Source organism: Conger conger, chromosome 4 (assembly GCF_963514075.1).
Source record: "Conger conger chromosome 4, fConCon1.1, whole genome shotgun sequence".
NCBI classification, from domain to species: Eukaryota; Metazoa; Chordata; class Actinopteri; order Anguilliformes; family Congridae; genus Conger; species Conger conger.
Genome location: NC_083763.1, coordinates 61691851 through 61716820, shown reverse-complemented (window position 1 = coordinate 61716820; position 24970 = coordinate 61691851). Strand labels below are relative to the sequence as shown.

Sequence of the window (24970 nt, the reverse complement as noted above, 5' to 3'; positions counted from 1 at the left end):
ATGACTGCAATTTTATTGGCTCTTTTTATTGGCTACACTGCTTTCTGCAGTTCAGCAGGCCAGCACCAGTAATGCGGGGGGCTGAGCTGAAATGGGTCAGCACAATAGAGATAATGAGAAATCACCAGAGACTAACTACATGAGTCAGCTCAGACTGATAACAGGCCTGCATGGAAAGAGCTTATTAGAATAGGGTAATTTAAAATAGAGGTACAGCTTTTACTAGAGAACGGTTGCTCTTGACAAAAGGTGAAAGCCACCATGTCTGTTCTTCCAACTGAAACCATTCTACCGAGGGACAGTTTACCCTTTTAAAACCACATGATTTCAGAAAGAGCTATGCATGCCATAAGGAATTAATGTCCCATTTTCACATCCCAAGACCTACACTCACACAGATCAGTTCACAGACTAGCTTTCATCTTCTGTAATGTTCTAGGCCTGCAGTCACCTCCAAAAGTATTAAACTTCGCAAAACTGCATAAACTAATACCAAAACTGAGCTAGACTGTATTTTTTCATTTTATTTTATTAGATTTAATGGAATCAACCAAAATCACATTTATTTTCAAAAGGATTAAGTGTCACAACTATTGACACCACTCTTATGTACTGTGCAACCTCCCATTACACACTGAGAGGGATCTTTGATCATACCTCTACACAGAATCCTTAGATGTTAGGGGTGTCATAGGGGTCATTAGGGGTGAATATCACACTCTGAAATGTGCAGATATGTTGTAAACAGATATTTGTCTCTGTTGATAACAGAAATTCTCGCTCCACTTTATCAAGCGTACCAGAAATTCTGGAGGGGATTCCTTATGCAACATAATGAATTAAAGTTATTATTAATAAATAATTAATCTAATTTGCAATAGAACATTACAGAAGTTTAAAGCCAGTGTTTAAAGCCGAGAACCAACCTGAATGATAGTCAGATCCAAACATTTATGCCCCCACTGAGTTTACCTACATTGGGAATGGGCTGACAATTTCCATTATTGCAATGTAGTGTAAACAAACATTGCAATAAAGCAAAAAAAAAAAAAGTTCATATAGTTTATGTAAAACAAGATATAACTTGTTTATATTTAAACAAACTTAACAGAGAAAAAAGTCCCAAACTCTCAGGGACTTCCAAAGTTCAAGGGTTTCGCAACCCAGAAACTAAGCGCTGGAAATGTGCAAATTACAATGAGGCTACAGTGATACTACCCCACCCATAAACAGCTGGTGCTGTATGAAAATAAAATAATATAATCATATAAGGTTTACTCTGTACTGGCAGGCAGAGCCACAGTAGAATCCTACCTGCAGCGGTCCTGTAATAACTGACCCTGACTATTTTCGGTTTGAAGCTATGACAAGTTGGGGGTCTGAGCAGCTGCTTAAACAGTGCCCAGCTCCCAGAGAGCAGAATAACTCTACCTGCGTAACACCTGGTGGCAGAGCTGTGTGGAGCCAGTGAGAGGTCTGAGGAGCCATGCAAGCTGACAATTAAGCAGCCCCTGAAAGTAGGGCAGGAGTTTTCCCAACTTTATAGTGCACTGTCAATTGAAGTTTCTAGAATATATATTTTTTTTTTTTCCCTGAACGTAAATGTTTTGTTTATGTACTGAAGTGGAACAAAAATTCTAACATATTTTTATATACTTTTTTATATTTATTGTTTATTCTGACACCACAGAAAAGACAGCCACACTTTCTAATTTCTATTAAAATATTCCAAACTACACATAATTTGCACAATTTACAATAGTTTCTCAAATAACTTTTGAAAAAAGAAAATAAAACCCTTTCATTTCATAAATCCCATAATTTTCCTTTGGAAGATTTCCTCTCTGGATTTTTTTTAAAGCTGAAAATTCTCAATCAAGAGCACAAAGGAAACAGGGAAGGCGATCTGTTCTTCTTACAAGTTCACAGGGCAAGCACACACTTCCTGGTGTTGTGCTGGGCGGGATTGTCCTGTGCCGGTCTCCCTTGGTAACCTGAGTGCTGTTGGGTGATTGGTGTGGTCTCTGCTCATGCGCCATGGCGACAGTGTTGGTGGAGCTGTGGTCTGGGTGGGCTCACTTGCGGGGCTGGTGGATGTGCTGGTTGATGTGGGGGCCCTGCCGCAGCTTTTCCACAGAGGGCTGGGGCTTCTGGTGAGCCACCTGGGCGGCCGCGGGTGTGAAGTCCTTGTCACCCTGTGGACCAGAGTAGATGCAGAGTAGATTACAACCATGCCCCAAAAGGCCTGTTCAACCATGCCCCAAAAGGCCTGTTCAACCATGCCCCAAAAGGCCTGTTCAACCATGCCCCAAAAGGCCTGTTCAACCATGCCCCAAAAGGCCTGTTCAACCATGCCCCAAAAGGCCTGTTCAACCATGCCCCAAAAGGCCTGTTCAACCATGCCCCAAAAGGCCTGTTCAACCATGCCCCAAAAGGCCTGTTCAACCATGCCCCAAAAGGCCTGTTCAATCAAGCCCCAAAAGACCTGTTCAACCATGCCCCAAAAGGCCTGTTCAACCATGCCCCAAAGGACCTCTACACCCAGGCCCCCAAAGGCCTCTACAACCATGCCCCAAAAAAGCCTCTACAACCATACCCAAAAGGGCTCTGGTTAACCATGCCCAAAAGGGCACAACTCCATCATCTCCATCTCAAGGACTCTTCCTGAAATGCGTTTTGTTTGTTATGGTTGGCTAGCATTAAAATGCAGTTTAAAAAAATAAATAAAAAACTGTGCCCCAGTTTTAAATCCTTCAGGACTTACTCATTATTATGAAGAGGAAATCTGCAGTTTTGATTACCACGGGGAAATACCCGAAAAAGGGTTACAACTGGCTTGCAAGGCAACGACTAATTCCAAAACAGTGACCTTATTTCATTGTTGAAAATCTAACCTATATAATAAAGTTAAGGTTTGCTCTAATTACGGTCGGCCTAAGAGTTCTTTAATTAGAAATGTACCACTGCATTTCAGAGAGAAAGCCTTATGTTCACAGTGTGTGATCTTTTGGAATGCCGCTATGACGCACTGCACTAACATGCAGTTCACAAGCTGATCCTCCACCCGTATGCTGACTAAAAGAAGAGTGTTATTAGCCCTGACAGGGGAACCCGCCAATGAAAAGGAGAGGGTGACAGAGGGCATGTGGCAATGGGACCTTGAAATGGGCTTCAAGCAAAAGGCAAATATGTTAAAAGCTGATGGAAACTGGATAGGACTGCACAGGAGGGGCAGTGAGAAGGACAAGGGCCTTCCTCGCTCTAATGCAAAAACTACCGTCTGAATTGTCATCGTTAGCTCCCTGATACATGCTCTTAATTACTGAAAGCAGTTTCACCTCTCACCCTTTGCTACCATTTTATTTTCAACAAAACTTACACTGCCATTTTATTTAAAAAGAAGGGTATGTTATCTGTACCTAAAATATGACTCAGGAAGCTGGAATAATTGGAATAGCCTATCAATATTTTATTATTCCTAAACACTGACTAATAGTTAGAACTTTGATTGCATCCTAATTACTGATTTAGGGGCGGCCTGTAGCGTAGTGTTAAGGTACATGACTGGGACCCGCAAGGTCAGTAGTTTGATCCCTGTTGTAGCCACAATAACATCCACACAGCCGTTGGGCCCTTGAGCAAGGCTCTTAACCCTGCATTGCTCCAGGGGAGGATTGTCTCCTGCTTAGTCTAATCAACTGTATGGATAACAGCGTCTGCCAAATGCCATTATTGTAATGTCATTTAAACAGTCATCCCTTGAGCCAACTAGCAGGAAAATGATCATGCCTAGCCATGAGTGTGTCCTCAAATGCTAGTCAATACAAGAAGGGCTGAGTAAAACACAAATGACTGGCATACTTCCTGGATCAAACCACCTGTATTTGGTAGCAGACCCACTAGCAAGTTAAGGGGATCTGTGATAGCACCAGCAAGGAGCGACCCGGAAATAATTATACATCACCAGCGTATAAGCAGTGAGTAAATGCTACTTATTCAGCTTTAAATCAGAGATTCATTCGACTGGAAATGCCTTTAAGCGTTTTCCTTTAAGGAGGGTGTGACAGAGTGAAATCCAGTTCGAAGTGGAGGACTACACAAATCTCTGTTTTCAGAGCGCTGTTCTGAGCGGCTGAGAAGCTTTGACCTTGGGTCTGCTTTCATTCATCTTCAAAGACGAGGCCGATATCCCAGCGCTGGGCCGGGGTGGGGTTAAGCCCTGCAGTAACCCCCTCCCTGAATCACCATCCTTTTCCCTGGAGGTCCCAGCAGAGTCCGCGCACTGCCAGAGTAGCTTGGGCCTAATTAATAACACACACTGCTTCACTGTGACTCACACGGCTGTGGATAAATAAAATATGAAGTTCTCAGAAATGCAGAAAACAGCACAACGAAGCTGAAGTGCTTTCAAACGAGTGCCTTGTAAGAGGGCCGACTTGCCCCAGAACTGAAAGTTCCACTTTTATTTTTTATTTTCCTACACAGGAAACAGTCAATTGTGCAAGTTTCCTGATTGAGAACTTGTGTGAAGACATGTAAATTAATCTGACTGGCGATCCTCTGCTGTGCAACGTTAATAAAAGCCTCCTTTTTTTATTTATTTTTTTAGGAGAGGATTAGTTGAGATTAGAACCAAATTAATTTTGGAAATGATGTTTTCATCCCGCTGTGGCTGAGTAGCTCAAACCGGGCCGGGCTGCTGGATCTATCTGAAGAAGGTACGGAAGGTTCTGGAGTGTTCAAAGCAATTTGAAGCAGCTATTGTTTTTTCACTAAAGGGTATTCCCATGCCCTGCCTTCTCCGAATATCACTCTGTGGCAGACAGAGGCAGCTGTAAGCAATCTACTAGTGTTAATTTCATGATCAGGATGGGGTGGGGATTATGTGGGGGATTTAGAAACTTACTGGCAGTTATATTTAGCTGCACTGCACAATAATGCAATCATCTGCATTATGCTGCAATGCTGGTCCACTGTGTGCTCCGTGCAGGGGCCCTACAGGGCGAACTGAATTTAAACTACCTGATTTTCATGGAGGATCTCACAGTATGAAGAGATTAAGGTCAACCTTGGGTAGAGCGGAGGACATCTGGCTCACTGACTCAAGTGACAGGGAAAACACATGGCTTTTATATAAGGCTACTGATACAGTTGATATTAACTAGTGAGGACAGAGGAACTTGAGTGTCGAGGCAAATTACTCCGCAAGCCCCCCCTCCCAAATAGGGTAAAGCCTCTTTCCTCAATCTCAAAGAGTGCTTCTTCCATCACGGTGAGACCCGGTCCTTCTGAGGAGCAATCCTTTTTATTTAGAGACGTCGGGATAATTCGGCTGGATTTAACTTCGCCCTCCGAGCTTATTGAAGAGCTGTGAGCGCCCTCAGGCACTTTGGGGGAATCGATAGGCAAACGGGAGTCTCAGCACAGAGCTAATGTTCACAACGTGGGTAAGACATGTTCTTTCTTCGCAGGGCAAACAGAAGACTGCTCGCATCCCTCTTTGACATGCACTGCAGGTGTCGTGAAAACGGAAAACGGGGCATGAGAAAAAAAAAAAAGCAACAGCTGAAGTGTGTTTAACAGATAAGACCCGACATTATTCCAATTTACTTTCCCCACTGTGTGCCTGTGCCACACACTCAAAGGGCACTTTCCAGCTCCTGTGTGAAAGCACCGCAATGAAAAGTATTCGTCAAAGGCTCCCCAGTCAGTCCTCTCTGCTTCGAGACGCTTCCGGACCGGAATCCATCGGACCCCGGGGCGGGATGCTGGGAACTCTCTTTGGACAAGAGCTGTGTGTAGCTGCTTCAGACAGACGGTCTGATCCACTGTGTGTGACAGAGGAAAAAGAGCCCTGCAGATCTCTCTTTGTACGAGTGACTCTACCTGACAGCTTGCTTCATACTCGCTCGTTCCCAGCAGCCAGCCCCAAACATTTGCCGCGACTGATTGCACTTGAAAAGTAATACCATGGATTCAGGTCCGATTACATAATGTGTGATCTGTCTCTGCCTCCAGAGACTGTTAAAATAGACTTACAGGTATTCCTCCTCATCTTGATCAAAGATAACAAAGTTAAAAAAGTGAACACAGCAAGTACAAACATGACTGATTTACATTCATTTTCACTTCATATGCAGGTAATTGATATATGCAGGTAAGAATAAGAAGCTGTAAATAAGGCCTGGGTCAAAGCAACACACAAAATGATATTCTGTATTTTACATCTGTCAGCAATGCTCAATCTTCACTGGTGTCTAAAGGGTTAAAAATATCAACTACTTGAAAGAATGCACCAGGCCCTCTGTGCATTCTTTCATCTGAGAAAGCTCAATTCATAATACGCAGTTCCGCAGACTTAATAACTACCTCACATGTGATGTTAAAGAAGACATTTATTCAGAAATAAGCTTTTCTCTTTCGACAGACAATTACACGTAGCTTACCTTTGTGACTACTCCAGAAACGATGACAGTTGGCTTTGGTGGGCTGAAGAGGAAGTGAAAACAACCTTTTTACATTAAAGTGGTTACATTTTGAAATGACATCTAAAATACTCAAATAAGACAAGGCAATAAAGGATTATTTTTCCCCTTTTTCTCAGAAGGCTTCATCTTTTTTTGAATCACCTTTTTATCTACAAATGATGCAGTGCATGCTAATGCTAGTGATTTAAGACAGCCCTTTACTGAAGTATCTCAGTAGCTTTTGAGAATGTTCATGTACTTTGAGAATGTACTTTCAAATTTATGTGCACAGAAAAAAAACATTGATCGATGTTATAGATGTGTCTTACCGACCATTATATCAGTTTTCAGGGAGTACATCTCAAATTTTATAACAGTGATGTGGGAAGGCATCATCTTCTGAGATATGAATTTTTGGCCAAACTCTTAAAATGTCATACATAAAATGCAAAAAACAAAAACATTACCCCTGTATTTCCAGGGGATACCAGAACCGTAGCAGGGGATTTCACGTGAAAGAGAAAGTGTCTTTCCTCTGCAGGGAGAGGTTCTGTGGCTTTTAAAACGGGGAATTCCTGACCACTGAACCACAACAGGAGGAACATAGCATATATCAAACACTGACAATGCCAATACGAGACTGCAGTGGAGAATATGTACATTCTCAGGGACCTTCTGCCACAGCACTTTTAAAGCATTGCCTAACACTTTTTACAGATAATAGATGCATACGCATTTGAATTATGTTTTATGAATTTATGAAGCAAATCATACAATGGCCAAAATCTAAAGCTGCATGATGTCCTATGTGGCTGCCGGCACAATAATTTGCTGAGTAAGGCGGTTCCAAAAAGGTATGGAAGGAATAACTCATCCCTGAGAAGCTGGGCTGAGAGGAGGAGAGAAAGGGAGATATACAGAGGGAGAAAGACAGAAAGAGACAGAGGGAGAGAGAGACTAGTATGTTGTGACTCAAAAGCAGATGATGACAAATTCCAAAAGTAGTGAAAATAATTCCCCCCACTCAAAAGTGCCACTGCCTACAAGGCCAGGTTAACAAAACCAGAAATATACAACAGAAAATGTAATAGACAAATGCATGTGTAGGAGAGAAAACAATGGGAAAAATTCATATTGCAGTCAATATGATTTGAAAATGACTGTATAGTGCATACAATTACATTTGCAGTCACATCTGCAATAACGTATAGCATAAAACCACTGTTGCACGTTTCAGTGTCTCTCCTTGGAATGGATTCTAACCCTTCATTAACATCTGACCTTAGCAAAACATTGGAGCCGTGGAAATACTGATATATTATTATTTTCCTTTGGTATTTTCTCATGGGATACAGAAATGACTGATATGGGAACCCCATCACCAAGAGCACTTCTCTACTGGCCCCACAGGAAAGGCTTAACCCTCTCAGAGTAAATCCAGATGTGAAGTAACGCCTACTGATCTGAGTAAACAGACGAAACAACCAGCGCTGGAAACAGACCAACGTGGGCTTAAAACCCGAATGACCCTTTAAAATGGAGTTGGCCGTGTTGATATTATGCACGGAGAGAGCTGGAGGAGCAATAGATGGAGGACTGCGAGAGATGCGTGACAGGGCCTGTGTCCTGCAGCTCCAGCCCTGGGGTGGAGAAGAGGCAGCAGATTATTCTAGATGCTCGTCTCACCAGGGGATGAGAGCCGAGTGACACAGTACAGGAAACTCGTAGTGAAACTCGCCCTGACGAGGGTGTGTCGGTGCGGTCGCAGTCTTCCTGAAATTAACGGCTAACTTACAAAGGCTACAGCTCATCACATATTCAGATAATGTGACTGCCTACAAACCGCATTTTGTGAAAGAGACAGATCTTAAAGAGCGCAGTTAAAACGTGTTTAGTGCATAGAGTATCTTCACCACGTGTGGCGTATTCCTTGTATCGGCTGCCACGTAAAAAGCGTATCTTGTGCACGACAAAATGTGTACATACTCCAAAGGAATACACGATCAGCCACACATAATATCTCCGCCCTTTATATGCGTGATCCACCTTAAACGCATTAAGGAGAGAAGCGCAGCTTGCAGTGACTCCCCTAGATAACACGTATACTGCGGTTTCAGCCCCGTGCACCAGTTTGATAAACAACGCATCCTGGGCAGAATGCGTCATATGTGAAAAATGAAAATCAGTGCAAAAGACTCAGTAAGTCTGGCTCTTAGTGTCTGGTGGCTGCCGGCACAATAATTTGCTGAGTAAGGCGGTTCCAAAAAGGTATGGAAGGAATAACTCATCCCTGAGAAGCTGGGCTGAGAGGAGGAGAGAAAGGGAGATATACAGAGGGAGAAAGACAGAAAGAGAGACAGGGAGCCAGAGGGAGAGAGAGACTAGTATGTTGTGACTCAAAAGCAGATGATGACAAATTCCAAAAGAAGTGAAAAGAATTCCCCCCACTCACTGACAGTTGGTAGTTACTGAGAAAGGTCATGTAAATCATTACTAGCATTATATTTAAACACTGTCTTCAGACCACACAACTCATTATGAAATTCCATACCAAGTTTGTCTCGATTGGGTAAAGGGATGCTAGCTGCAACAGCTTCATTTTCTCATGATTTTCGTAGGACCCAGGCATTTAAGAATTCATCCCTTTCCAATGTATTCATTTCCAGCTTGCAAGCGATGCTTGGTAAAAAAAAATCGAATTAAAAATCGAACTACCGCAAGGTCATAAGGGAATGAATGTTAAAAAGAGCTTTCTAAATGTTGAGTGTTTCTTTGGAAAGTTTACTTAAATGTATTTCAAGCACTGCAGCCAAAATCAGACATATATTTTGAAAACAATCTCTTAAACATCACCTTCTCTCCATTTTCTATTTTCAAAAATGGAAAATGACTCACGAATCACACAGGGTAAATTCATTGTAAAAGAGGGTGACACATACAGTACAGGCAGAACACACATTAGAAACATGTAATACTGGGGACACTCATACAGGTAATTGAGAATACACACCAGACCCACAGCAGTTGGTACGTAGGGACTTGTCCACTAATCTCTAATGGACTGCCATTACTAAGCATATTATGAAGAAAATAATTGAACTGCCAAACTAATTTCCAGTGTGTATTCCATAATTAGGGTCACCATTTTTGCATTTCAGACAACCCTGAACATGAGGTCAAGAGCCTTCTCTGATCACACAGACAATTATTACATTATACCTCCCCAGTCATCAACATTGATAAGTAAATTGCCACTTAATGACTAAAAGCAGTGTTCCCACGCTATCACATGCTGCACTCAGTGGGAGAACTACAGTAGCATATCGCTCTCACTGATTTTTTCAAAAAAACAATGAAAAGGATTATTCATAATAATGAAACCGTTATTTCGAATTCAGCCGAGGTAGGCCAAATAAAACCAAGGAACTGAAATGAAGTTAAAATGTAACATTTCATATTTCTGATTAAATGCAATCTGTCAATTTTTCGTTGTCAGTTTCGTCAGCATCCTCTGTCATAGGCTTGCTTCGGGTACACTCTTAACAGGTTCTGTCCTAGGTCCACCCTTTCTATAACAAGTCTCTTGGGTTGGTCATCTCCTCCCATAGCCAGCCTGATAATTCCTACACTGATGAATGAGCAGCTAAAGGAGCAGATCTGTTCGATCTTAAAAAGATCAGACCCTACACACCTACCAGGGCCTATCCATAATATACCAGCCCAATCAGAACAATTCTAAACATGGGAGAAAAAAAACAACCAAACTATTTCATACATATCATTTGAGATATAATACAAGAATAGTTAAATAATACATTTTCTTTTGTATTTGATTCCTTTTCCATTAAGACAAATATCAGATGGAAAAAACATACACAAGATATGACAATAACCTCTTACATTCATAAACAAGTTGCCAAGTTGAAGGATTTCATCAGTGAAAAAGCCATTTATGTGAAGTCCTTACAAAGCACAATAAAACTGATTTAAATGTCAATCCACCAATATGCCCACTCAACAAATATATGTATACAAATCTACTGTAATAGTTAACTTAACAAATTAAATTTGGCCATTGGCACTGAATGCGTAAAACGAAATCAAGATTATTTGCCCTATCCTGTTACCCTGCCTTTATTTTAACTCCATTTAATAAAAATATAAATGCCAGCAGTATTTAGAAACTAGGGAAAAACCTGACCGTTTTTATTACTGCCATTTTCCATAAATGGGATTATTAAATTGGCAGGTTGTACGAGGGATGAAACGCTCCACTAATGAAAATGCTTAACACAGAGAAAGGAGGTGGATGACAGCCATTATGAATGCAATGTTCAGGCTGAGAAGAGATGCTAATGGAAGTTTCAAGATTCTGCCATACTGATTTGACTAACAAGAGAGAGAGTCCTTCATATCTATTAACTAAGCACAGCAGAAAGTAGTCAAGTGCACATCCACCACATTTGCATTGGAGTTTGGTTGACTGTGGAGCCTGGGAGAAAATACAGTGGAAAGCCATCATACTGTATATGGGGTCACTAAGAATGGGAAGCCCCATACCTCAGGCACAAGACATTATTGATGATATGATTAAGACAGAACATTCATGGAAATAACACTAAATATGTGGGCATAATGAGTATACAAGCAAAATATTGTGCTACAGAATTTTGTGCTTAATACAGTCAGGTGTTATGGTTTATTCATCATTGATGGTCACTGACTACACAGGGCTCTGAATGTCACTGTGACAGCATTGATTTGAGCTCAAACTGAAGTTGACAATCTATGTGCACAGGTAACATCAGCACTAGGAATGTAGAAGCCCTGTGCCATTTTATATTATTGCAGTGAACTTCAAAATGACTGCCGTTTTGCTATAGCACTGGCAACAGCTGTATGATCTATGACTGGTGAAATTATCTGCTCTAGAAATGTCAGCCTGTAAAGTTCACAGATGGAAGCGGTCTCTGTGTCATAGCTTTTAATGACTATATAAACCATGGATTAACTACCTGAAGTAGGTATGTGTGTGCCGCATGTCTTGAAAGCAACCGATAAAACTAACATATATACTTCATTATTTCAAACATTTATTAATATCAAAATGGAAACATAGACAGTGACCAAAATGTGGCTAAATGACATATGTGCAATTCCAGTGTAATGGATGTGACATTTGGACACAAAATCACAAACAAAATCCCTCAGAAACGACTGTTCTTAGATGATAAAAAATGTTAATGCATAGTATCATAGCACCCACATGGCTGACGGGAAAAGCCCCAAAACATATATTTTTAAATGTTAAGCCAGAAATAAATTAACAAATAACTTGCGTTATGGATGTGATGCAAAAAGGCAGGTATTTTGGGGAGACTATACACTTTCAGAAAAACTGTTACATACTAGGTTTAATTGGGAAGTAGGTTTCTTTTTTCATGCTTAGGTTCACATTACTGTAGAATTGCCCATATGCGCTCCAAGCTTCTGCAAAGGGTCCGGATCAATGGCCAAGTAATAAAACCAAATAAAATATACTATTATGCCATAAATAACATACAATTTATGTTACTCTGTCCAGTCAACCTTTCAGTCACACTGCAGAAGACTGCAGTATGCTTGAAATGTTGATAAAGTTGGTCAGGAGTACATCTTGCTTTGAGCACTTTGTGCTATAAAGTCATTGGTTTTATAGCTGGAACCAATATATATATATTTATTATTACATTTGACCCCTATTCATTACTTTCAGCGGGAGCAACTTGTGTGACTTGTATTACCGCCTAGGCATGTCTGAATATTTGGAACGCCGTCGCATTACAGGGACATTTCAACAAGCTGACATTGAATAAGCGTGGAACTGTCGGACTTTGATCTTTAAAAGGGAAGAGGAATTTCAGGTCACTGAGGAGGCAGGCGTAAGTGCCTGGGCCTGCTGCTTGCGTGGGCTGAGTCAGATGGGCCTCCTGTGGGTCTGAGCGCAGAGCCGCGCACAGGCACGGCACTTCCTGCAGGGGGCAGCAGGACACCTCTCACATGCCCGCGGATGACGGAATCAGGCTGTATTCTCCCAGGATTTCAGCCATTTGCGATTTAAAGGGATACGATGGAATATTTCACAGTGAGCCGGAAACACAGCTGCCTTACCACGTTGTGCCAGGAAACACTACACGATATTACCATGGATGCATAACCATGTCTATTACTCCGGTGTACTGCTACTATGTAAACTAAAAATTCAGTGACCCATTTGGGAATACATATTGTGATTCTTGAAAACAGAAGACCAACCCTAAAGCCATTAGGCTAACCTGATGAGAAATGTAACTGTGAGTTTTGAAGCTATGCTACATAATGAACCTGCAGTCAGTACAGAACTGTCAGGCAGTGTGCAATCCATACAGTGTCATTCAGGAGAACGTCAGGACTTTTGGGAAGGGAAGTCAATCACTTGCATCTCAGTCAGCACCCGAAAACACACACTATTTATAGACATTTTCACAAAATGTAAATAAACCTAGTAAATAAGTGTGCCAAAACAAATTGTCAGTTAATATTCTTGAGTCTCAAGAACTGCCCCCCACCCCCAACAAATGTCTTAGATGATGTATTCAGAGGAGCTGGCTGTGGGTCATCTTCTGGAGGCAGAACTATGGATGGCACAATATGGGCCCAGACTGAACTGCTGATATAATCCTGAGACACCTAAACAGTGCAGCGTGTGGCCCTCTGTATGTGCGAATGACAGAAGACACGTGCACACCGGGCACGGAGGTGCCAGAACGGGCACACTGTGCATCCTCAGCTTCTACTCTCAGGAACAATCCGTTTGTGGCAATTAGCAGCAGAGTGCTGACGCCAGCAGGCTTCTTTCTCCATGGAAACTGCTCAGCCTTGCTTTTGTTTGCCCTCAGCTGGGAGAACTCGAAATCTGGAAATCGCGAAGGCGCACAAAGGCATCTCCGCAGCTGTGAAATAGAGGGGCCCGCAAAGCTAAATTGGATTGAAGCGCTAAATCCAGCACACACCCAGAGCTTCCACTGAAGCACACAGACTGGATTAGATTACCTTCTATCTATGACAGTGATAAATTTGTTACATTAAGACAAATTTCCCCACTGTAATTACAATACACACAGGCCTACACACAGTAAGACCTAAAGCAATGGCCTACTTTGCCTAAAGTTTGGAGTGGTACAATTATGGGGGTGCTGGAGATATTGTCCAGGTACACACTTCCACCTAATATCCCTGACCCTCACTGCAATCTTCCATAACCCCTCGTGGCCTAACAGTCCTAAAATGGTCTCGCACTTTTCCCTCCTTGGTGTGTATGACAAACTGTCCTGCTAAAGCTCCATAATCTTCACAGACTATGCCAGCTGACGTAAACTCACCATGGTCCGAAGTGCAATTTTCATGACAAATAATGAAAAAATGACTTAACTTTGGTTTTAGTGTGCATGTAAAGCATAATTTTTCATAAAATGCTTTTAACCGTTTTCATAAAAACTTGGTACGAGTCACAAACATGATCCATTTCAGCACACAGTAACATGGTACTAGTTCTCCGCTGTGACATTGTGGTAGGGAAGCTGTTTCTAAGGAGAGACTATGAACCAGGCAGGCTTATACAGCTGTGTTCGGACCATTGTGAACCAACACGGCCTGCTCAATACAGGGACTTTGTGCAGCCACTTGTTTTCTCTATAATTACTGGTCCTATTCACATCAAAGTGTTTTAGAGTCTGATATAGTCAATAAGCATGGACGTTAACTGCTGGTGGACGCGGTCGCTTCCCCGTGTTCTGTTCGGAACACTGGAAGGTTTACAGTACAGTGCTCTGAAGCTATCCCTCCATGTGCCAGCCTCTTTGAATTATAGTCATCGTCTTTTTCTTGCCCCATAATTTTTAGTCTCAGGGAGAAGTACTGTCAGTAGCACTTTGTGCAGAGGAAGGAGGGAAAGGTGGGGGGGCGTATCCCCTTATTAACATAAACGTCAGGATTTTTAGACTGCTTCCCCTCTGACACAGAGTTCAGTGGTTTGTTCGGCTCTGGGGATGAACTACATGCTCAGTTAATGATCTTGCCAGTGCTTCTACTTCTCACATCTCCAGAGTCTGCACCTTCCCACTGGACCAGACCTCTTCCCCTCATGCACACACTAAGATCACAAATATGTAATTACAATGCATAACTGAACATTCCAATGCTAATATAACAATCTACTGGTAACTGAATAGCAACGGAAATTTAAAAGTCAAGAACACTGACAATGTTTTACCTCATTTGCTTTTCTGCACCTCCTATTGGCCTGTATTACATGCAAGGGTGGCTTCAGTGTTAATAAGGCGATACAATGAGATTCATGCATCAGCACCTTTTTTCTCTTGAACTTTAAAAAAAGTCTTGACTGATTTGAATATAATTAAGGTGATGTCACTTAAGTAGATGTTCTACCAGCGTTTAATACATTTCAAAAAACTAAATAAAATAAAACAAAACTTAAAATCTTTCGGCTGCACAAGAAGTAAGCAATACGAGGGCCTCGGGCTCGGTACAGCAACCATGTAATAGGAATTGGAACACAATAAAAGGAAATGTTTTGTGGCGCTGGTCTAGTTTCATTTTTTACTACCAGACTGCATCTGAAGTAGGCCCACACAATCATTTCTCAACAAAATGTGGCCAATAGATTAGGCATTTATAGGTGGCAAGAGGCATGTCACTGGTGAGAGAAATGTGAGCTGCATGGAGAGGAGCCCTCCAGCCGTGTTAAAACATTTATCACGCAAACGTACTACAGCACTGCACCCTGCACAGCTCAGGCCAAACGGTGGAGATGGAGGCCCACGCTCAGCTGACCTGGGCACTTTTTAAACACTCCAAAGCCTGCCAAACAGCCCATCCATTTATGAAGCCTCACTGAACGAATGCCAACTGCGCCATCCTAAAGGGTCATTAATCCACCACTGGTCATAATCAGGTGGAATAAAAGTAATTAGCAAAACAAATGCCGTTCTGTGCCTCTGGTTTTCTTGTACTTTTTGTGCAAGTGAAAGGACAAACGGATTGTCTTTTGACAATTAGCTTGACAAAGTAAGTGTCAAATGTGAACTGCATTATAAGTACCTTGCCGTAGCGCCACCTGTTCCAGAAATAAATATTTATACATAGCACCTGAAACACAGTTTAGTGAATGCTATGCAATTAATGAACGTATACTACATACATCCAAATATAGCAGTGCAATGAACGCTGTTCTTTCTTATTCCGCATTCAAGTGGGTGTGATCACCTGACCTCCCCTGACATCATGACATGCACTTCACTAGTGCTCAAGCACACAATGAAGGAGCTGATGATTAATATTGGGGGCGGTGTGCTACTCCTGACCTCCAGTAAGGCAGAAAAGCTGAGGGAGGAGAGACAGAAGGTGGTCCAGATGGGATGGTATAAGAGCAGAAGATCAGGGATGGAGATGGGAAGGTGATCTGCGGTATAAGGGCAGAAGATCAGGGATGCAGAGACAGGACTGCACTCCGCGGTATAAGGGCAGAAGATCAGAGATGCAGACAGGATGGTGATCTGCAGTATAAGAGCAGAAGATCAGGGATGCAGACGGGATGGTGATCTGCAGTATAAGGGCAGAAGATCAGAGATGCAGACAGGATGGTGATCTGCAGTATAAGAGCAGAAGATCAGGGATGCAGATGGGAAGGTGATCTGCAGTATAAGAGCAGAAGATCAGGGATGCAGAGGGGAAGGTGATCTACGGTATAAGGGCAGAAGATCAGGGATGCAGAGGGGATGGTGATCTGCGGTATAAGAGCAGAAGATCAGGGATGCAGACGGGATGGTGATCTGCAGTATAAGAGCAGAAGATCAGGGATGCAGAGGGGAAGGTGATCTATGGTATAAGGGCAGAAGATCAGGTTTGCAGAGGGGATGGTGATCTGTGGTATAAGGGCAGAAGATCAGGGATGCAGATGGGAAGGTGATCTGCGGTATAAGAGCAGAAGATCAGGGATGCAGAGGGGATGGTGATCTGCGGTATAAGAGCAGAAGATCAGGGATGCAGACGGGGTGGTGCTCTGCGGGCACACAGCACCACGGTTCTCATCCTGAACACGCTCCTCACTCGAGTCCATTTCGCTCTCAGAACGTGAATCCATCTGAAAATTCCAAATTGTATCTGACAGTCGGTCTCCAGACAATCCCGCTTGACTTGCTCAAACAAATGTGCAATTTTTCCAGCAGCCACCTGCTCACTTCTGTCCACAGGGTTTCACTGGGGGAGGAGGGGGGGGCAGAGCAGGGTGTGGTGCCCATGCCTTCAGGATGGGGCGCTGTCACCGCAAGAATGCAGCCAGCGGCCGCATTGTCGGGACGATGTCCATGACAAAGCCAGCGAACACAGGCCAAAATAAGAGTGTGCGGAAGAGCAAGGCCCACGGTGCAGTTGACAGCTGTCCCCAGGCAGATGTAATGTCATCTGACATACTGAATATCTCTACTCCTCAAATCATTATCCAAAATGTCTCTGTGAGCAAGAGAACTCCTATGCTTGGTAGACTTGATTTACAATGAAATACATAAGTGCCCACTGAGTGTATTTACTACTTATTTTTAAGACTTATTGGTCTTCTGCTGCTGTAGCCTATCCACTCAGAGGTTTTATGCGTTGTGTGTTCAGATGCTCTTCTGCATACCACTGTTGTAATGTGTGGTTATTTGTCCCCTTCCTGTCAGCTTCGACCAGTCTGGCCCTTCTCCTCTGACCTCTTTCATTAAGAACACCTTTTTTCCCGCAGAACTGCTGCTCACTGTGTTTGGTTTGTGTTTTGCTTTTCCACACCAATTTCTGCAAACTCTAGAGACTTTTGTGAGTGAAAATCACAGGAGATCAGCTGTTTTTGAGAAACTCAAACCACCCTGTCTGGCACCAACAATCATTCCACGGTCAAAGTAACTTAGATCACATTTATTCCCTATTCTGACATTTGGTCTGACATTAGCTGAACCTCTTCACCACTTTTGCATGTTTTTATGCATTTAGTTATTGCCACATGATTGGTTGATTAAATATTTGCATTAGCATGGTGTGGTAAATGAGACAAACATGTCATTTTGAGGTTCAGCTAGTAGGCAAGAAAGAACACGCAGATTTACAGATCTTTATGATAAAGATTATACCCTTGGAGTACTGTTTAAGTGAGGATGGTGGTGAGCTTCTCACCAGGTTATTCCATGCAATCCTCCAATCAGATTACCTGTGATGCGTTAAAAAAAAAAAAAACATTCTCAATCTGCAGGAAAGGAAATGTTTGAAGGTGTTTTTCTCTCTGAATCGTTCAGTTATTTTGAGCATGCAGTCAGAAGGTGGTGACTGTAGATGGTAGACAAGCGAGTGACTGGCAGGTGGCATTGGGACAGGAAACCGGTGTGGCCACTTGCTTTCCTGTCACACACTTGCTGCAGTCCCATGTAATCATTCACACAACAGATGTTGCTAATGTTGCTGATCTTTTTCCCAAGCATACACAAGAATGTTACAAGGACACATGAGCAAACAATGCGAAAGCACAGTTTAGAGCACTGCTCTCATCGTTTTAGATATTCTCACTTCACCAAAGAGATTCCAGCTGGCCCTGCTTCAAAATGACCTTAAAAATAGGATATATTGTCTGACAGTTATCTATTCCAAAATACAAAAACATTCAAAGCTTGGCTCGCCAAATAAAAGGCCAGTGCCAATGTCCGATTTTATTAGAGCCAAGCTTAGAGAATTTCAAAATGCGCAGCTTCAAGTAATCCAAAGTTAATTTGCGTTATAGGTCATAGTTTTGTGTAAATCAGTTAATTTGCCACACTACTGGCAACAGAGAGCTCAATGGATTCTATTGAGGCTTGATTAATTCAGGCTTGATTTATCATTCTGTCACGATTGTGATTGCTGTGTAGAATATGTGCAGAAACAGAAAGCATAGGAAGGTCTGGCAAGGCCTTGACAGGATGGCAGTACTGTGGGTATTCAACACGCTTAAAGGGAAAAGAAAATAATCCCTGGTATCTGCACGAAGCCAACATTATCACCAACAGCAGCTGTAACAGAACCTGTTGCTAGGGGTTTCAGAATTCAACAGCAAGACAGACAAGGCAAGCTGTAACCTTTCACAGAGGAACACTTGAAAACTTCCTTGCATGCTGGTTTCTGAAGAATACCAACACCAATAAGCCGGGTGCATGAGCCAGAGTCTGAGGCGATTGGTTTTGCATTTCAATCCGGCCCTTTTGTCTTTGTGACATTCCCAGACAATCAACTCCAACACAGCAGGCCGTTTGCTGCAGTGTAGAGAAAGCTGCTAAATCATACTCTGAGCTCTGCAGATACAGATGTCAAGATTTGTTTCAGTGGCCGTGTGGCGCTGCTCCAAAAACACAGATAAGACCCAAACCCTGAGCCCTGCTTTCCTGTAGATGAGAATCAGCAATCAGGTGCTGTTGTTGACAGAAATTAAACCTGAGAGGTAGACCTAAGTTGCCTGCTGGCAGCAAGGACCAGGCCTGTTGGGTCATAAGGTTAACAACACATCAGCTCATGGGTGTTTAATAACAACGTGAAGGAAACAGCTAGACAGAAACAAGTCAACAAGGCGAGAAGTTAAATGCAAATATTTGCCAGTTAAGAGTATGTACTGAACAAGGCAACTGAAGCTTGAATGGTTTCTGAAGGTTCTTTCATTCTCCTTTCTAAAATATGGAATTGGGAGTGTCTGAACTTCTCTCACAAGAAACCAAGCAGCTTAATTCATTAGCACATAGTTGTGGTATTCAGTATAATGCTGACAAATACACTATTCAAATATTATAATATGTGATCACGACAAACACCTAAATTCAGACTTAAGAGCTGAGGAGTCTACAGCCACAAACATCAGCATCCTTAGATTTATCTATCAGGCTAACTAGCGAGCACACAAATGTTGGCCGAGTAGTTGGCAGGGTCCAGTAACATTAGCAAATTGCAAACCCCCGACTTACTTAATACATTTTCTCCATTCCAGCATTTTGACATTTTGGTCGGTACTATGCTCTACTGAACAGTACGAGACCCTATGTACTGCATTATCTCCAGCTCCAAAAGTTTACTTATTACACAAATCTTTTTCTTATTTACAATACACAATTAAATACACAATGGACATTCATCATGCCGTTTGCTGCATGTGTTCCAGTTGCTATATTCTATATTTTTTTCATTTTCCGTTCCTAAGGAACTGAAAGCTCACTGACCCAGATGTTTATCTTCTTCTGTACTGCGGGTTTGTTCGTGCTCTTGTAAGTCATGCATTTTGGTCATGATATTTATAACTCCGCCAAAAAAAGTCCACATCTTCTGTGGACACACCCTCCAATGTGTTGCTACACTACAGGGCAGCCTGTAGCGTAGTGGTTAAGGTAAATGACTGGGACACGCAAGGTCCGTGGTTCTAATCCCGGTGTAGCCACAATAAGATCCGCATAGCCGTTGGGCCCTTGAGCAAGGCCCTTAACCCTGCATTGCTCCAGGGGAGGATTGTCTCCTGCTTAGTCTAATCAACTGTACGTCGCTCTGGATAAGAGCGTCTGCCAAATGCCACATGTAATTTACACTAGAAAAATGCCTGATTCCATAAAGAACATATTGGAACAGAGGCAGACTAATGTTATTTCAAGACTTAATAGTTCCTCAATCATTAAACAGCATACCAATAAAGTTGCATATTTCAAGAATAATCGTATACACGGGAGATGGATCTTTTCAATTTTATCACAGTTAGAAAATGTTAATGTTTAACTGTGGAAAACCTGCACCTGACAGAAAGCCAGGGACATGGGATCAAGGCAGCCAGCAGAAGGAGATTTTCTTTCACTGTTTCTTCCCTCCAACAGGCCCACATACTGGTCAGCCTGCTGGGAAGCTCTCACCTGCATCACTATCCAAACCCTTGTTCAAGGCTTAACTTAGTCAAACAGAAACCTGCCCAAGATAGATGAATTCATCCAAATGACGTAAGTTAGAACAGTGAAATTGATGCAGACTTACCCAGAGATTTAATGAAACACACTTTGAAAAAGGGCATATGCAATTAAAATCCGACTTAAATGATTTTGTTTTCAATCAAACTGAGAGAGTTTAGCATGTTTGAAAAAGTATGACCGAAACAAGTCTTTTAAGCACGAAAAGGGTGGTTATTTTACAAGTATTCTGATCAAGGAATTAGAACCAGAAGTGTTAATCATTCAATGAAAACTGCCATTGGGACAAACGTCCTCTGGCCACTATAGCCAGCAAAGTAGACTTCATTAATTAATGAATTCATTATGGATATGGATTCATCCAAAGGACCTGATTGCAAACCAAACTTGCAATCATGAATAATCATTCTACCTCATCTCCGGCACATACTCTCATTGTTTTTATATACAGTACATCTTGTACTTTTGTAATGTACTTATGTATTGTATTTTATTGAATTGCATTGTCTTCAGTGTACTTTATTATCCCCCAGAGGGGAACTGAATTTGATAAACTAAATTTGGATTTAAAAAAATACAACTAAAGACAATAAGCTTTAGAGCATTTGCTTCACAGTTCATACTTCGGAGGTAAGGTGCTTGCACACAAATAAATCTTCTAAATAAAAGTTCTTATGATTTATTTAAGAGGGAAAGGATTAGGATTAACCATCTACCCATCAACACCCAGAAGACATGTCTATTGAAAGAGTTCTCTGCCACAAAAGTAATGATGGAAGCCCAAGGGCACTGACTTCTTCCCAATTAACCCAGCGTTGGAAACAGTCAGTGACATATACAAATAGGTATTTACCTAAGCCTGCATAGCTACATACAATGATATAAGCAGAGCACCACAAGGAGAGCACTGAGAGCTTTGTAAATGTAGCTGGGTAAGACATGCTTCATTATGCCACCTCATATTTGTTTTCCTGGATTTTGTACCCTACATTTTCAATGAAAACCATCTTTAAAAGCACAGGACTCTCATTGCATTCCCATGCCTGTGATTTCCACTGTGCCGGTGTGCACTCAGCTTCATGTTAAAATGAATGTGCCAGGTGCAGTACATTGCCAAAATGTCAGTATTGCCAAAATCAATACAGTGCATTTCCCAGGGGATGCTCAATAACAACAAATGATTTACTGTGGCAAAATGCATAAAATCCTGACTAAATAGAACTATAATTTGCCATCATTTACTATTTACCAGGTCTTTTATAGCTAAATCTCATTCTCTCTTATCTTTGGCTGTGCAGCAGTGAATTGAACTACCAACCAGCATTAAACAAACATAGGTCTCAGATTAGGGTTCCTTTCATTCATTATGAAAACAATGCTTCACTACAGACGTCTGCCCTTTTCTTTTGTTCAGGCCTAATTATTGACCGTTTAATGCCTTTGCTTAAAGGTGATATTACTGCGTCACAACACAGTCTACACCATCATTTCCCAGGTGAGGCCACCAGAACACTTGAATATCAGCTTTTGCTTGTCTTTTATTTGCTGTATTTACATCTATCCGAATATATGGATTACAATAATATATCAAAATATACTGAATTGCAGCTTTGTTCTTATTTTGTGTCACTATAGTTTCTATGCTTATCTGAAGTAAATTACCCTGCAAACGCTAAACTATGTGGTAACATATTATAATTATTATTTGAGTTTGGCCTTTAAACCACAATATCTGTACACTATTATTAGTCCAGTAGTGTCATTTCTCGATGATGGGGTGAAAATCAGACCCTTACGTGGGGTCTTCATACTCCGACATGTCCTCGTCCTTCGCAGCAGGTTCACCTGAACCCTGATGTTTTTGGACTATTCTCATCCCACCTGCCTTCACTGTCAGAGAGGGGAAAACCATCATTTCAAAACCTAATAAAAACAAATCACCATTCGCTTAGCTATTGAAGTAAAATAGCATGTCCTTTAATAACCTGCCACACAGTCATTTTCGGCGTAGCATTAGCACCACTGTTGGATATTGAGAATATACAGCAGGCCAAACGTTCGAAAAAGTACTGTTCACTACATATACGTATCAACCGTCATGAGCTCATGTAAAACACAACTTCCTTTATTTTATTCGAACGATATTGACCTGTGAAATCTATAACACATTTAACCTTAAAACCTCCATCTACCGTTTAATATGGAATACGGGATGTAGCTACCTTAGCTAGCTACAAGCTGAAAGTGTAATATATTTCAAAGTACAAAACAGCACTGTCGAACGTGTCGTTAGCATTTGTCCACGTCTGCTTTGGCTGCGTATCGTTATAGCCCACTGTTACAGCTGAAACGGCTCAATTTGAACAGCATGCAACAGTAACGTTAAGACTATAACTGTTACGGTGCCAGCTAGCCTAGTTGACGTTACTGAAATGTGAAACGGTACCAGTAGCGACGGCAGTAGCCTGTGTAAATGGCTATGTAATGTCTTAGCTAATTATATAGGCTACCGGTGGCTAATAGCTGGAATAGAATGAACGCTACAAACGTAAACACTGTAGTTTTGTGCGACTTCCGAGACAATATTAACTGGTTAGGAAGTTGGACTGACGTTATCAACTCATACTGCGGTAGCGTTACTAAGAAAATCAATGTAACTCAGCTAGCTACACATACTAAATAACTATATGTACGTTAGCTAAGTTACATACAAAACAGTAACGTCAACTAAGTTAACTAACCTTCCAATATAATTTATACTGCTTGCTAAATAGCTATAAACCGTAGACAAAAACATATCACCAGAAAGTGTTCAATAAAACATTAAAACAGCAGCCAGTTTTGTTGTTGCCGATGAAATAATACTTGCAAGCTACCTAACTATCTGTATAACATTGGTCAAACAGAAAAATTATTTACAAGAACAAGAATTCTCCCATTGGGACAGTTTTGCAAAGACACACATTAATCAAGTGACAAATTACCAAGTTACTACCTGCGTTAGGCTAGCTAACTAGCTATGAGCGTATCTTGCTTGATGTAGCGAACGTTAAATATGCAAACAGTAATATACAATGATAATACCAGCAGGGAGATGTCCAGCTTTTGTTTCATTTTTTTCTTTAGGTGGTGAGGACATGTCTGCTGTGTTTAATCTTGCGCTAATGTGTGTTAGCAGGTCAGTTAGGTCGTCCTTCCTATCTTTCCTCAAGAAAGTTATGGAGCAGACTTCAATCGAATTCGTAAACGTGGCTTTCCGCACAAATTGGCATCAATCCGAGCGTGATGACGCGACAACACGTAGCTGGTAAATTAAACGTTTTTTTGCAGCTTGGCCGTAGATGACCTTGTGGAAACATTTCGACATCTGTGGAAAGTCGGTCATTGCGACCAGAGAGCACTTGATGCTCATGTAGGCTACTGCGAATGTTGTCACCTGTATGGCTGCACACGCACATACACATCTGCAAGATCCCTTAAGAATGAAAAACATTCACCAACATAAAAATGCTTTTTATATTGTAGCTATACAAATGTAGGCACACGCTCTCACATTGCTGGGGTGTAGTAGAGCTACATACATTATCACTTCCCAGAATTGTGGCAGCGTAAGTAAGCAATTGGCTTTCAAGCGGTGATTTATTTTTTAACCAAGTTGCTAGGTGGATTAAGCAACATTCCCTGTTGGTCTAAACTGCAGAAGCTCAACTTGGAAAAAAAACCCCAAAACGATTTAAATAGCAAAAATAATAATAATAAAAAGAAAATTGTCATATACAGTAGGTCCGCGCAACTGTCTCGAGTTGGCACGTGGAACACTGCCTGCAATCTCTGACATCGAGAAATAGTAACTGGAAAGGATGGGAGGGGCCAGGCAGTGAAACACCCGGAAGAGCGTAATAGCTTTCTGCTCATTGAATCAATGTATAAAATCGAGCTCATTTGAAATAAAAACTCCGAAAAATGCCCATACACCGTTCACTCACACACTCATACATATGGGCAATTCTAAGTCTACAATTAGCCTACGGCATGTATTTGGATTGTGGGAGGGCACCTGAGTACCAGGTGGAAACCCATGCAGCCATAAGGAGAATGTGCAACATACAGTACTAGCAAGCCACTTAGATTAACCACTCAACCATTGTTTCCTCTAATTCATTTATTTGTCAATGTCCCAGTGCTCATTGTTTTCTAATCTACAATCTGGTTTACAACATTTTATGTTTACAGAACACTGCTCCATTACTTTAGCAGTAAAAGCTCAAAATCTTCATCAAAGCATCGCACACCACTCATTATTTTTGTAGTCAGTTTGTATTATGCTGACAGTCACCTTGTTGATTGGATCCTTAACGGTAAGAGTCCCTTGACAAACAGTGGCCCAATTTAAGATTTTGAAGTGAGTTTGAATGCGGGTCCAGCTCTTGTGAGGGTGGGCCTCCTGGTGCAGCTCGACATTCAGCCTTACCTGTA

At 41.7% G+C, this 24970-nt stretch overlaps 1 protein-coding gene across 1 annotated transcript; it reads right to left on the bottom strand.

The window, feature by feature from the left end:
- Positions 1 to 1659: 1659 nt before the first annotated feature.
- Positions 1660 to 23786, bottom strand: dap (death-associated protein). Its single transcript, XM_061240558.1, has 4 exons — positions 23579 to 23786; positions 22291 to 22384; positions 6447 to 6489; positions 1660 to 2195 (listed from the first exon to the last, which is right to left on the bottom strand). Exons 1-4 carry the CDS (start codon positions 23631 to 23633, stop codon positions 2076 to 2078), a joined length of 312 nt encoding a protein of 103 aa, XP_061096542.1. The 5' UTR covers positions 23634 to 23786; the 3' UTR covers positions 1660 to 2075.
- Positions 23787 to 24970: the final 1184 nt, after the last annotated feature.

Coding starts and splice junctions, on each gene's coding strand:
- dap (XM_061240558.1), bottom strand. CDS start 23,633: ATGTCCTCACCACCTAAAGAAAAAAATGAAACAAAAGCTGGACATCTC. Junction 22,385..23,578: donor AGCTGGACATCTCCCTGCTG/GTATTATCATTG, acceptor CCTCTCTGACAG/TGAAGGCAGGTGGGATGAGA. Junction 6,490..22,290: donor TCGGAGTATGAAGACCCCAC/GTAAGGGTCTGA, acceptor CTTCCTCTTCAG/CCCACCAAAGCCAACTGTCA.